At 44.1% G+C, this 15,862-nt stretch overlaps 1 protein-coding gene across 1 annotated transcript in view; it reads right to left on the bottom strand.

The window, feature by feature from the left end:
* Positions 1-14,948, bottom strand: part of LOC139378507 (semaphorin-3C-like) — a 39,425-nt gene extending 24,477 nt beyond the window's left edge. Inside the window, exons 1-2 of the mRNA XM_071120731.1 lie at positions 14,741-14,948; positions 7,944-8,118 (exon numbers count right to left, since the gene is read on the bottom strand). Of these exons, the coding sequence (XP_070976832.1) occupies positions 7,944-8,079 (136 nt within the window). The 5' untranslated portion in view covers positions 8,080-8,118; positions 14,741-14,948. The remainder of the gene's footprint in view (positions 1-7,943; positions 8,119-14,740) is intronic.
* Positions 14,949-15,862: the final 914 nt, after the last annotated feature.

The raw sequence follows: 15,862 nt of genomic DNA, 5'->3' as shown, positions 1-15,862 counted from the left end.
GACTCGGTCATATGTAGGATGACTATTCTCCTATTAGCCTTTAGTATGACATCCCCATCATTGATTTCTCACTCCATTTTCACTATGTAGGACACAAGGGTAGAACACGAGGGCATAGAATAATCTTTCTCCTTGGCAGTGAGAGTGTGGTTCTCTAAGACTCTGCAGGGTGAGGTTACTCAGCACCAGTATCAGAGCAGTCTTCTTACACGGATGACCTGCGCTGCAGTGGCGTTGGGTAATATCTCCTCCAGGAGTCTGAAACCGGAGACGCAACCCAACCTGTCCATCACGCTAGCTAAGCGTTAGCCTTAATTAGCACCTGGCCTCTTCACCTGCCATAGCATCCCACCAACCCCCCCGATAGGGCCTCTCATGACCTTTCACCTAACCAGTCCTCCAATTACTCCTTCACCCCGCCCGCAGATACTAAATCAATGTATTTTTACTGTCAGTTCAGCTACAGACTACAGGCCCCATGAGACCAGAGGGAGAGTCAATATTGAACTATCAAATGTGCCTTCCTGTATTATACTTATGCTAAAATGTTTATTCTATTCTACGAAGTCATTTACTTCACGTTCGTATTCTTATCTTCTATTATTGCATTGTTGAGAAGGAAACTGCAAGTAAGCATTTTGTTGGACAGTGTATACGACTAATAAAACTTGAAACTGTCAGGTTCAGGGGAGGATTAAGACAGTACTGAGCCATGAGATTCTCTGATTTATTAGTGGAAGTGGAAGAGAAGCAAAGGCTGAGAAAAATTTAGGTGAATTGGGCAGAGATGACATGTTGAGATCGTCGTTTTGTTGGATTAAAAAGTCTTTCCTTCCTGGCTGACATGAATGTCAAACGGTCATCTCAGTGCTGTTGAATTATGGTGAGGGTCAGTGGTATAAAGTACTTAAGTAAAAATACTTTGAAGTACTACTTACTGTAAGTCGTTTAGGGTATCTGTACTTTGCTATTTGTGATGACTTTTACTTCACTACATTCCTAAAGAAAATAATGTACTTTTTACTCCATTTTCCCTGACACCTGAAATTACTCTTTACATTGTGAACGCTTATCAAGAGAACATCCCTGGTCATCCCAACTACTGCTGATCCGGCGGATTCACTAAACACAAATGCTTTCTTTTTAAATTATGTCTGAGTGGTGGAGTGTGCCCCTGGCTACACGTAAATTAAAAAAAATGGTGCGGTGTGGATTACTTAATATAAGGAATTTGAAATGATTTATACTTTTGATACTTAAGTACATTTGATCAATTACATTTACTTTTCATACTTAAGTATATTTAAAACTAAACACTTTTACTCAAGTAGTATTTAATTGGATGACTTTCACTTGAGTCATTTTCTAATAACATATATTTACTTAAGTATGACAGTTGGGTACTTTTTACACCACTGTTGAGGGTACAGAGAGTAATGACTGGTCACAGACATGCTGTTTCTTTTAATCTTCACTCAAAACCGATATGTTATGACCAAGATCTCAGAAAAGGGTCTTGACCTCAAAAGGTACAAATAACTCACATTTTGTCATTGATCCCAACAATAAAATACAAACATTTTCACTGGTATAATAAAGAGTTATTCCAAAAGAGTCACTCTGAGCCTTGTTCCATTGTTAGTGAATACAGAATAGTTGTGTGCAAGATAAAATATTTAATGATACACCTGTAAAAAAACGACCGAAAAACAACGCTGAGAACACATTTCACTGAATCAATAGCCTAAATTCCCAAAGACCAACCGTCACCATTTCCATTTGACCTTGTGCATCTTCCAGAAGGATACCTTCTCTTCCATATTGATGGCCATGGATTACCTTTCAACATGGTGCACGGGATGAACACTAAAACATTCATCTGGGGCGGCAAGGTCAAAGACAGGAATGTCAAAACACAGAGACAGGAAGAGAAAGGGGGAGAAAGGAGAGAAAAAGTATGACTGACAGAAGGCTTGTCAAACCCTGTCCGCAAACACAGCAGCCGTAGGCTTTGCTGCAGCCTGTACCCGCTAACCTTCACTGGAAAATGTCCTGTTTGTAACTCAATCAATTAGCTCGGCTAGCAACAGGACACATGCCTGGAGACACAAACAACAACCACACAAAAAACAACCCCAGTCAGCCTGGTTATTTGTATGTTTAAATATATCTCTCTGTCAACAGTAATGACAGGTCACTGGTTTGCATAGCCTTGAACTCCCTGGAGCATACCATCACGGATTTGTGATTTCACTTCAAAGGCAAATTGTGTTGCAAACTACAAGTTTAGATGCACTCTGGGAAAAATAATGTAAAGCAGATATGGGATGCTCTGTGAAATTATAAGCATTTTACTTTACTTCCATGCCCCTGAGCACTAATGCAGACACACAGGTCCACTTTTGCCCTGCGTCAGCCCTGCCTTTAACGACCTTTGACTTCCTATTGACCCTGCTGACGACCATGCAGGCAGCAGTCTGTTTGACCTATCCAGGCCCTGTAATTGCGGAGGGGTCAGGGATAGAAGACAAAAGTGCAAACCCATAGAGAGCACATTATCATGAGATCTGGGGCAAGTTAGGCGATTTATGATCAGGTTTTGAGGTTTAGGTTCGGCAAGGATAAAACCTTGAACATCAAACCACTGGCTCAGACCTTGCCATTAGATTTCAAGTTTGAGACATTATCTTACAGGAGTTGAATGTTACATTGGCAAGGCTCTGCTGTTTATCTTCCAAATGAGTCCTTCACGTAGGAATTCGGAAAATGGTTTTACCTTGGCTGTGTTTCAGTTTCACTGAATGCACCTCATGATTTTCCTCAGTAAAACGCAGAGGAGTCTTCGAGTTAAATCTGAAAGGGGTCAAACATTTTTCAGGATACCTGAAGTATTCCAAATATTCACTTAACAGTTCAGAGCCTCAATTTGTTTTATAAAGAGGGATGGAGAAAAAAAAAACTGTCAGTTTCCATGGTGATTCAGGGAAAAGTAGAAAGTAATCAAATGTGAAGAATTTGCATGCGCGTGCACACCCACACACCATACCACAATTAAATAAACATACTTCACAGTTGGACGACCTCCTGATAGTCATCCTTTATGAATAATGAGGGCTAGGAGGAGATTCTAATGACGCATGATAAAAGAAGGAACTGATCTGAGGAAGCTGGGGAACCAGAGCATCCGTTCTATGGTGAAAGGCTGTGAGACAGACGGCTGTGTGTGTGACGTCTGGTTCCGCTCAGGGTTTGGCTGAGAACAGGAGTAGCTCCCAGAGAGTGGGAACACTCATTACAAGAACACCATCTTAATCAAATCTCCCACATGTCTCAAACTACAGCTACGCGACCAAGGCTCTCTACCAAGGACTAGACCGAAGGATTCAAATAGACACCTGCTAAAACACACACACAGAGATATACACAGACAATTAATTTTTTTTACATCCAAATACTTGAATATTTTCTTAAGCCTCATTTACACAGTGACACCCTGACCACCAGCAGGACAGATGACATTAATGACATCTTAAACAAAGACCAGCACCCACCCTGAGCCACACGTACCCTGTCAGTAGCGACAGTGACCATGACTTTCAACACCCACTGCCTTAGTGTAGAATCCTCTTCACAACCCCCCAGAGAGAAACAAAACCCAAATCATCCTACCAGACCGTATACAGACAGCCTTAGATGTGTGATAAGTACCATACAGCCATAGCCCTGGGCAGGCAACTCGTTAATCGTTAATACGGCCTCCTAACAATTAGATCAGGGCTAAAACATTGTCGTATTGGCTTGTAAACTCACTGGCAGGTGCAGAACGCAGCCTAACAAAAAGGTTGTGAAATGTTTCACCTGGGTCAAACAAAGTATCAACATGGCATGAGCCATCTTTCTGACCAAGAAACTGATGATCTAACGTTTTCTTCTATGCTCAGCAATTTGACCGAGATGAAATCCAGATACTTTATGTTCGAAAGTATATTTTGCGGAGTAAAAAGCCAAGACAGAAAAGTGAATTCTGTTTCTGATTAAAAGCATATCACCTATGTCACTGAATCGGGTTAAGAAAGGACAATGCTATATGACTACTGGAACAGACCCAGATTCATTTTCCACCTTAGTTGAAATTGAAACATTTCTCCATATAGTCTATGGCAGGGATTTAAATAAACACAGATTATCGACATCGCAGTGTTCTTGACTTGTAGTAGCCATCAAATCACGACGCCTAGGGCTCCAAATCCCAAAAGCTTTCTCTGAGCAGGTGAGGTGTAAATCTGACTGGGACTAGGTAATCCTAACCCACGATTCAGCCAAATATTTTATTACATTTTCTCTGCGTTTCACTGAATCCTGGCCTAGGATTAGACCTAGCCCAGTCTAATCTACACCTCACCTGCTCAGGGAAAGCTATAGGAAGCCTCACTGTTAGTGGTTTATTATTCAGTCCTTAGTCCTGGGCTTTGTACCAGTCTCACATTTTAATGATTCATGGGAAAATATGGCCCTTATCTTATTTTATCCGTGGCTGACAAAACACAGACTTCAGAGCGGTCCGCTATTCATTATTTTAACTTTCACTGAGACAGATGGAGTTTGTGTTTTGGAATATGTCAAATGAAAGGGGTCGCTAGACTAAATATTGGAGAAAACAAGTGATTGAAAAGTTTAAATACAAATCTCTTATCATGCTACTAAATCCAAAATTATTTTTGCTAAAAATTGAGGAAGGGGAAGCCCCTCATTTAGTTTCCAGCTTTACTGAAACGTATTTGACAGTTTATTAAATAGGGCTGAGTTCTGGGCCCTGCGTTTCTCACTGTTTATAATATATGGCTGCGTTCTGGGGCCTGCGTTTCTCACTGTTTATAATATAGGGCTGCGTTCTGGGGCCTGCGTTTCTCACCGTTTATTATATAGGGCTGCGTTCTGGGGCCTGCGTTTCTCACTGTTTATTATATAGGGCTGCGTTCTGGGGCCTGCGTTTCTCACTGTTTATTATATAGGGCTGCGTTCTGGGGCCTGCATTTCTCACTGTTTATTATATAGGGCTGAGTTCTGGGGCCTGCGTTTCTCACCGTTTATTATATAGGGCTGCGTTCTGGGGCCTGCGTTTCTCACTGTTTATTATATAGGGCTGCGTTCTGGGCCCTGCGTTTCTCACTGTTTATTATATAGGGCTGCGTTCTGGGGCCTGCGTTTCTCACTGTTTATTATATAGGGCTGCGTTCTGGGGCCTGCGTTTCTCACTGTTTATTATATAGGGCTGAGTTCTGGGGCCTGCGTTTCTCACTGTTTATTATATAGGGCTGCGTTCTGGGGCCTGCGTTTCTCACTGTTTATTATATAGGGCTGCGTTCTGGGGCCTGCGTTTCTCACTGTTTATTATATAGGGCTGCGTTCTGGGGCCTGCGTTTCTCACTGTTTATTATTGTGTTTTGGTTGCCATTGCGTTTGCTTCTCCAAGACAAGATTAAGCAGTGTGAGGGAGCAGGAATGTCAGTGACGGCAACCTCTCCTGGAGACGCGAGCTGGCTCACTCAGCCACTTGAACCTGCCTTACCCTCGGCTAGAGTTTCAAGGGAGAGGGAAGAAAAGATGGATAGCTAGAGGGAGGGAGAGAGAGAGTGAGATACTGTGTACTGACAAGTCTCCCCCCAGAGTTTCTTTTTTTGGTTTAGTCAGTTTAGGCTGTAGTAATAAAATAGTCTTTACTCTAGGGAACTACAGTATATCTCGCCTCCAGTGCAGAACCTTTGACACACACCCTTACACTTGCTGCTGACTGGACCTCCCACCTGTTACCCTCTCTGGGCCCTGCACCTCTCCCCACCCTGGTACTGGAGAGAGCCTATGCACCCTAAATTATTCCCACAGTGGTGGACGTCCACACTGGAGTTTATTGGAGAGAAGAGTCCTCTCCCTCGGTCAGAGGAGTCTCAAACTCCCTACATCTGGATCTCTCCCAGGCAGAAGCTCCACTGAATGCAGGGTGAAATATGGAGCCTGTCTGCCCCAACGGAAAAGGATTTCCAGCTCCACCAACATAGATGAGTTCAGCTCAACTCCCCTGTGCTTAACATCCCGGACAGAATAGCTCTAGAAATCACAGCATGGAAGCTAACCAACACCTGAAATCTTGGCTCACAATCAAATCTCCATTCCTTTCTTTACCTTGATATGTCCTTCCAGTCACTGCCAAATCCCCTCTGCTTCTGTTTTCACACTAATTCAATCCAATGAGTCCCATGGGAATAAAGCACAGCGAAGCACCTACATAGATCATCCTAAGTGACATACACACACCTGACTTTCAAATAAAAAATAAATAAAATCAAGCTATTACCGGTCCGCCACAAAACCAGAGCTACCCAACCAAGATCCACTTTGACTGATAATAGTTCCCTTTGACATTTCACTCAGATACAGTAAAACCAAACTAAAACAGGAAATGGGGACATATTAAATCCACACATGGAAAAGGGATTAACCAATCACATGATCAGCAGCAGGGATAGATTCATTTCCAGCATGTTGACCATGAATCCTGGAGGTCAGCCATTTAACAGGGCAGGAGTGAATAGGCCTACCGTGGTTGTATGTAAAAGCCACAGAGGTATTTGAGTGGTTTGGTCTGTTTGCAGTGAGCGAGCAGGCTTTTTCCAAGCCACCCGCAATGCTCCACACATCCCCTAGACAAGAGTATACAGCCTGGGTCCTGTCTGTGAGCAGCTCTGCTGAGTGGGGCGTTTCACTGCCTGTCTCTGTCTGACAGCTGGGCTACAGCACTCGAGACAATCACAGAGAAACACAGAGAGAAGAAGAGAGGGAGAGGAGAGAGAAAGTCAGGGAAGGAAAGAGGATGAGAGCCAGTGAGAGGAAGAGAAAGGTGCCAGGAGTCAAGGAAAAAGATGACCACAGCATATCACAGCCTTTCCAGAGACAATGAGTCACAGCCACAACACCTCTTCACACTGTCTGAGCACTCAGACGCCGCACAGACACGTGCAACAAAGACATAGCACAGCCACAGTCTTTCCTGGATTGGACAAAATAAATCAGCCTGGAGGTACTGAAAGATAATCAAACATACCCAGAAGTTGCTGTACAACATCAACACCAGTGTACAGCTACACCACTTATGAGGGGTAGATGGTTCCTGAAAGCTAGAGAAACAAGAAGCAACCCCTCCAGCCTCCTCCCCCGCAAACTCCTTCCTAGTTCAGAGGGTTAATAATTCATCCAATCATCGGTGTCAAGGAAATTAAATAAAACAGAATCAAACCAAGAGGCTGTAACAACACTCACAGGGAAAGGAAACAGTGCCTCCACCCAGTGTGTGTGTTTAACGTTTAACCAGGACCAGGCGGAGCCAGGGCAGTCAGTCATTCATGACACAGTACAGTACGATCTCACAGAGGTATGGCTCTGGCTCGCCTCAATGACATGGAACAGAACCACGATCTCAGGGTCTCACAGGCCCAAACCAAGAACATGACAATGTTAAGTCCCACAGGGACTAAGCAGCATGGGTACTATAACATTTAGAGACGCCCTACCACTATCTGGCAGAGAACACTGATTAAATGTCAATCAAACACAAACATCTAAGGGAATGTCTGAGATGACCTCATCTCAGACATTGCAGAGAAGGCAATTATATAGTATTTTCTTGTTAGTTCAAATCGACGAAGATGATTGTACATCCTCTGGATGGGCATCAATCTGTTATTGACCATATGTTACCCATTAACACCATAAACTAATAGCTTCATTGTGTTCTGTAAGCTCATCACAGCTGTGGTGAAACACAGCAGACCAGGATGAGACTAAGCCGGAGGTAATGCTTTACGGGTGTTCTGGAGAAGGTTAGATGTAGGACACGTCTGTCCAATGCTTAGGGATTCACTGTTGGAGTAAACAGGACATTTCTTTACCTTCGAAGGAGAGGAAGACTCTTGGCAGTGGCTGGAGGAAGCTGGAGACACAAGTGAGGAGGAGAGAGAGAGCCAGGAGGGTGGATCTGGCTCCTATCCAGGGCGGGGTCTTCACGACCCCCTCCGGCCACCTCATGACAGCAGGGCCTCAGGAATCACACCTAGTCCAAATAACCTAAGGGAGAGAGCGGTGCATCACTGGTCAGACTACAGTACCACAGATGCAGCAAGGATGTTCAAATCCAGTCCACGAGGGCTACACCACAGCTGATTTTCTTCTCTTCCCGGTAGTTAATAGATCCCAGTAATTGATTGATTCACTCATCTTGTTTCCCAGGTCTGAAACAATTCCTGATTAGAAAGGTAGGATTAAAACTAGCAGTGCTGCAGCCCTCCATTATCTCTTCCTGTCCTATGGTGTCTACTTCCTGTCCTATGGCGTCTACTTCCTGTTCTAATAATAACAATAAATAATAAGGATCCGTGTTAAAGGAGAGATCGAGTGTCACATGACAGTTAAATCCATCAGTTACCATGTCCTTTAACATGGCTGCCTGTTATGGACGAGATTCATCTACACAAAAGAGCTGGGGGAGAATCTCCTCTCTGCCTTCACTCTGCTTCCATTATTGGACAAGAGGAGTTCCATTATTTATAAAGACAGGTATTACCAGGGGACTTTCTCCTGTAGAGAGATTGTCTTACTGCTAACCAAAGACTGAGCTTCTCACTGCCTCTGAAAAACTGAGCAGGCTCTTCTGCCCATGGCCACGCCACTCAATGTATTATGCGCAGAGTATCCATTTTGGTTTAATAGAAAAATAATAAAAATGGGGGAAACAATAAAATGCACCCAAACGAGCACAGATGTATATTCTCATGGCTTATAGATGAGGGTGGGATATCTATGAAACTTTCAATTTGGGATGCAGCTGATGGAAAGTTTGAGGCACTGGGATCAGATGAACCATATATCACCCAGCTGAAATGTAACCTGCATGACGGGCTTGGGTCGTCGTTTGAGGGGCCGCGTGTGAAGAGTTAGAACGCATATGGAAAAGTGCAGAAGGGCTAAGATCTCTTTGGCCCTCCCTATCCCAGCCCACCCTAGCTGGGGTGAGTTCCAGGAGAGAGAAGCCCTTGCTCTGGACTGGAGATGTCAGCCTCACAGCTGCTTAAACCCTCACTGGAGATGGGAGCCTCTACTGCTGCTGAGTGCCAGGAGTCATTACTGTGAGATAAGACACAGGCCTACCATGACACGCCACCTCAGCAGGATTAGACACATACAACTGGAACTTCTCTCCTGCTGTAAAATCTACCACGGTCATACTGTATAACCTGTCAGGTGACATCATGGAGATCCCTACAAATATGACTGGCACCTAGCTAGTACAACTGACCTCCCTAACCTCCTAAGGCATGTCTGGCAGCCTGATAGTGCTCCATGTACACAATCAAGCTCCCCATTGATATACATAACAGCCTTATAAGGAGCATTGCTCCACATTCTGGTCTACAAAGCCATGTGGATAGCCATAAACATTCATTTGTCTGGCGAGACTGTAATCAGACCAGAAATACTGCTGCTTGTCGAAGCCTTGCCAGGAATCCTGGCGATGACAATTAAATTGGTCTCCATAAAGAAGCTGGACTTGAACAAATACAGCAATACATTACCGAAGTGGTATAATGATAATTGGGTTTATTGTGTGTTGCTTGGCCCTTTGTCTAATTAATTTCCCATCTCTCTTTTAAAAAACTACTAATTGATGAATGTATGACGACATTTTAAGACCAATTTGTTTTTCTTAGATGCCGAACAGGAGATCTGATTTTCTGCCTCTGCCATAATGTCTTTACTGAATGAGAGCAATTTCCAAGGCTGTCTTTTGTAATGGAATATTAACATTTTACACAATTGATCATGTTTACACTGCATTGGGAAAGTATTCAGACCCCTTGACTATTTCCACATTTTTGTTAGGTTAGACTTATTTTAAAATGGATTAAATCAATCTACACACAATGGCCAAGTGAATACAGGTTTAGATTTTTTTAAATAAAACATACCTTATTATAAGTATTCAGACCCTTTGCTATAAGACTCGAAATTGAACTCAGGTGCATCCTGTTTCCATTGATCATCCTTGAGATGTTTTTACAAAATGATTGGAGCCCACCTGTGGTAAATTCAATTGATTGGAGGTGATTTGGGAAGGCACACACACCTGTCTAAAAACCAAGCTATGAGGTCGAAGGAATTGTAGAGCTCCGAGACAGGATTGTGTCAAGGCATAGATCTGGGAATGTCTGCAGCATTGAAGGTCCTCAAGAACACTCCATCATTCTTAAATGAAAGAAGTTTGGAACCACTAAGACTCTTCCTAGAGCTAGCCGCCCAGCCAAACTGAGCAATCGGGGGAGAAGGGCCTTAGTCAGGGTGGTGACCAAGAACCTGATGACGACTCTGACAGAGCTCCAGAGTTCCTCTGTGGAGATGGGAGAAACTTCCAGAAGGACAACCATCTCCGCAGCACTCCACCAATCAGGCCTTTATGGTAGAGTGGCCAGATGGAAGCCACTCCTCAGTAAAGAACACATGACAGCCCGCTTTGAGTTTGCCAAAGGGCACTTAAAGACCCTCAGACCAGGAGAAACAAGATTCTCTGGTCTGATGAACACGAGTGAGTTACACGCTCAACCATTGCTACTCTTAACTTCCGCAATGCATACAAGGCCCTCCCCTGCCCTCCATTTGGCAAATCTGACCATGACTCAATCTTGTTGCTCCCTTCCTATTGGCAGAAAATAAAACAGGAAGCGTCCGTTCTTAGGTCTAACCAACGCTGGTCTGACCAATCGGTTTCCACGCTTCAAGATTGCTTTGATCACGTGGACTGGGATATGTTCCGGATAGCCTCAGAGAATAACATTGACATATACGCTGACTCGGTGAGCGTGTTTAAGGAAGTGTATGGGAGATGTTGTACCCACTGTGACAATTAAAACCTTCCCTAACCAGAAACCGTGGATTGATGGCAGCATTCGCGCTAAACTGAAAGCACGTCCCCGGGTCTCCAGACAAACAAACACCTTCTTTGCCCGCTTTGAGGATAATACAGTGCCTGTCACCGACGCAGCCCGCTACCAAAGACTGTGGGCTCTCCTTCTCCGTGGCTGACGTGAGTAAAACATTTAAACGTGTTTACCCTCGCAAGGCATCCAGCCTAGATGATATCCCTAGCCACATCCTCATGGCATGCGCAGACCAGCTGGCTGGTGTGTTTACGGACATATTCAATAAATACCTAACCAGTCTGCTGTCCCTACATGCTTATAGATGGCCACCATTGTTCCTGTTTCTAAGAAAGCACAGGTAGCTGAACTAAATGCCTACAGCCCCGTAGCATTCACTTCTGTCATCATGAAGTGCTTTGAGAGACTAGCCAAGGATCATATCACCTCTACCTGACACCCTAGTCCACTCCAATTTGATTACCGCTGCAATAGGTCCACAGACGATGCAATCGCCATCACACTGCCCTATCCAATCTGGACAAGAGGAATACCGATGTAAGAATGCTGTTCATTGACTAAAGCTCAGCATTCGACACCATAGTACCCTCCAAACTCATCATTAACCTTGAGACCTTGGTCTCAACCCCACCTTGTGTAATTGGGTCCTGAACTTCCTGACAGGTCACTTCCAGGTGGCGAAGGTAGGAAACAACATCTCCACTCCGCTGATCCTCAACACTGGGGTCCCACAAGGGTGTGTTCTCAGCCCCCTCCTGTACTCCCTGTTCACCCATGACTGCATGGCCATGCACGCCTCCAACTCAGTCATCCAGTTTGCAGACGACACAACAGTAGTAGGCTTGATTACCAACAATGACGAGACAGCCTACAGGGAGGAGGTGAGGGCCCTCGGAGTGTGGTGTCAGGAAAATATCCTCTCACTCAATGTCAGCAAAACAAAAGAGATGATCGTGGACTTCAGGAAACAGCAAAGGGAGCACCCCCTGATCCACATCGACGGGACAGCATTGGAGAAAGTGGAAAGTTTTAAGTTCCTCAGTGTACATACCACAGACAAACTGAAATGGTCCACCCATACAGACAGCGTGGTGAAGAAGGCACAACAGCACTTCTTCTATCTCAGGAGGCTGAAGAAAATGTGGCTCGTCATCGAAAACCCTCACTAACTTTTACAGGTGCACAATTGAGAGCATCCTGTCGGGCTGTATCATCTCCTGGTACGGCAACTGCACCGCCCACAACAAGCTCTCCAGAGGGTGGTGCGGTCCGCACAATGCATCACCGGGGTCAAATTACCTGCCTTCCAGAACACCTGCAACACCCGATGTCACAGGAAGGCAAAAAGATCATCAAGGACAATAACCACCCGAGTCCCTGCCTGTTCACCCCGCCATCATCCAGAAGGCGAGGTCAGTACAGGTGCATCAAAGCTGGGACCGAGATATTGAAAAACAGCTTCTATCTCAAGGCCAGCCGATTGTTAAACAGCCATTACTAGCACAGACAGGCAGCTGCCTACATACATCATTGGCCACTTTAATAAATAGAACACTAGTCACTTTAAGAATGTTTACATATCTCGCATTACTCATATGTATATACTGTATCCTACACTATCTTTTGTGTCTTAGCCGCTCTGTCACTACTCATCCATATATTTTTATATTCTTATCCCATTCCTTTACTAGATTGTGTGTATTAGGTTTTGCTGTGGAATTGTTGTTATTACCTGTTAGATATTGCTGCACTGTCGGATCTAGATCCATAAGCATTTCGCTACACTCGCAATGACATCTGCTAACCATGTGTATGTGACCAATAAAATTTGATTTGAAACCAAGATTGGACTCTTTGGTCTGAAGGTCAAGCGTCCCGTATGGAGGAAACCTGGCACCATCCCTACGGTGAAGCATGGTGGTGGCAGCATCATGCTGTGGGGATATTTTTCAGTAGCAGGAACTGGGAGACTAGTCAGGATCGAGGGAAAGATGAATGGAACATAGATCCCTGATGAAAACCTGCTCCAGAGCACTCAGAACCTCAGACTGGGGCAAAGGTTCACCTTCAACAGGACAACGAACCTAAGGACACAGCCAAGACAATGCAGGCGTGGCTTTGGGACAAGTCTTTGAATGTCCTTTAGTGGCCCAGCCAGAGCCTGGACTTGAACCCGATCGAACATATCTGGAGAGACCTGAAAATAGCTGTGCAGCGACGCTCCCCATCCAACCTAACAGAGCTTGAAAGGATCTACAGAGAAGAATGGGAGAAACTGCCCAAATACACGCTACAAGTTTTTAGCGTCATACCCAAGACTCAAGGCTGTAATTGCTGCCAAAGGGGCTTCAAAAAAGTACTGAGTAAAGGGTCTGAATACTTATTCAAATGTAATATTTCATTTTTTCAATACATTTGCAATTAGCAGTATTTCTGGACAGAGTACAGTCTCGCCAGACAAATTAATGTACATGTTTATGGCTCTCCATATGGCTTTGTACACTAGATTGTTGTCATTATGCGGTATTGTGTGTAGATTGATGAGGGGAATTTGTTTATCCATTTTAGAATAAGGCTGTAACGTAACAAAATGGGGAAAACATCAAGGGGTCTGAATATTTTCAGAATACACTGTATATGGAGCGTAATGAGGAAAAAGCAGTCCCATCTGGATTACGACTTGATAAATGGATTGTTTTGGTCTAGACTCGCTCTTCTTCCTGGTTCTATTTGTACAAAGATTCCTACTTTAGATAGAGATAACCACACTGTAATTACAACACAAATTACACAAGAGAGTCTCTCTAGTCATGAAAGAGATGCTATTTAGACCTAGAGCATATAAATAAAATATGGTAAACAGATAATAATATTCTGAGAGTAAAGAGTTGAACACTGTGTGAATTGTCTGGATCGGTGTCTTCCCTCCGCCTACAGGATCTACCAGAGCGGCTCCGAGTGTTCACACCACACCCCGTCACTCACAAGTTAACGGCTCGGGTACATGGACATGTTGCCAAACACACGTTTGACCAGGAAGAGCTAAGAAAAACAAATGTTTTTGTAATAAAAATTGAGGGTTTAGGGCTCAACAGTAACCTGTTGAATTGAATTAAATAACACTTTTTAAATATATCTTTGGCTTATAGTCAATCATCTTCTATTTTTACTTCTATTTTTACTCATATAGTTGATGTCAGACAACATGAGAATCTCAGTCTCAGAGCAAAGGCACACTTGTGATCACCCTGATATATTTGTAATAGTACGTCCTATAACAATTATACTTCTTTCTACTCAATGTAACTGTTAATATAACATGTATCCCACCATAAATACAGTATGGTGTGTGAACATCAGTGATGAAGAACAATCAAAAACACATTCAATGATCAGCATTACTTTTCAGACGCCTCACAGCACGTCATTTCAGACATATCTCCACAAAACTCAACACAGAGAACCCCTTATCCATCATTATAGAAAGGAGAAAATAAACCAAACCGTAAACGGGTATCTAAATTAACAAGACACAAATGCAGTTACATTTGGATCAAGTCTTTTGGAGCTTTTCTTAATACTTGTCTAAATGTGTTCGCTTCAGCCGTTCTTATTCCCTTTCCGTCTGTCTACCAGTGGGACCCTGCACCTGTTAGCCCGAGTCCACGCAGCCCTCTCCCACTACCGCCTCTCTGTCACAAAGATTGACTGTCCACACACCCCTGTCCCAGCCTAGGACAGCCCAGCCTAGGACCCACCTTATAAGGCTCCTCTCCTGCTCTGTCTCGATCCCAAAGCCCTGGTTCCCTGATTGTTCCTGTGTTGACCCAGTCCTTATCCCCGTCAAGCAGTTAAGTACCACTGAGACAGTTCCCTGGTGACTAACCCAGAAAGAAGGCAGAGAAGAGAGCGCTGCTGCTATTACATTCAACCGCCTGCAGGACAGACTTGATGAGTGAAAGAGATGAGAGAAGGAAGGGTAGAGAGAGGAGGAGAGAGAGAAAAGGCTGGTTTCCTATTACATACTCTACTGAAGTCCCCCCCTCCTCGCTTCTCTTTCTCTCTCCCCCTCCGTCAGCTAACGAGACAGCGAACTGATCACCCAATCCCTCCCAGTCCTAGGACTCCTACCTCACACAGGCAGGCAGGCAGGCAGAGGACTCCTACCTCACGCAGGCAGGCAGGCAGGCAGGCAGGCAGGCAGGCAGAGGACTCCTACCTCACAAAGGCAGGCCGGCAGGCAGAGGACTCCTACCTCACAAAGGCAGGCAGGCAGGCAGGCAGGCAGGCAGGCAGGCAGGCAGGCAGGCAGAGGACTCCTACCTCACATAGGCAGGCAGAGGACTCCTACCTCACATAAGGAAGACAGAGGTAACCAGGGAGAAAGCAGGAGAATATAAGAGAGACTGAGCCAGTAATAATCATTTATGTCCAACAGAGCCCTGAACAGTTTACCTAGGGACACTCACTTCCCACTCACAACACATTCAGTCATATTGCCCTTCAGCAGTAGATTAAAATCAACACAGACCCTTCCTCCTTCACTAGCTACACACCAACCCAATATTAAATATTATTCCTGTTGAATGTTTCCAAATAATAAAATCACATCTAACATGGGCTGGAGACAGTTTCAAAAACATCAAATTAAATATTTCATAGTAGTGTCGTAAAATGTTATAGCCCAGATATTGAGTTAGTCGTGGGACATGTTTTCTTAATGCTGAGATATTAAAAATAGGTTGTTAGACATTATTTGAATTCTGATGATAATTTGATATCCTATGGAAGTTACTATGGCAGAAGTTACTATGGCAGTCATACAAATATTCCTAAACTATTCATTTCCTCCACTTGTGTGATTTTTTTATTGCCTGGCT

The sequence above is a fragment of the Oncorhynchus clarkii genome, chromosome 21 (assembly GCF_045791955.1).
Source record: "Oncorhynchus clarkii lewisi isolate Uvic-CL-2024 chromosome 21, UVic_Ocla_1.0, whole genome shotgun sequence".
Lineage (NCBI taxonomy): Eukaryota > Metazoa > Chordata > Actinopteri > Salmoniformes > Salmonidae > Oncorhynchus > Oncorhynchus clarkii.
This window is presented reverse-complemented; position numbering and strand designations above follow the sequence as displayed.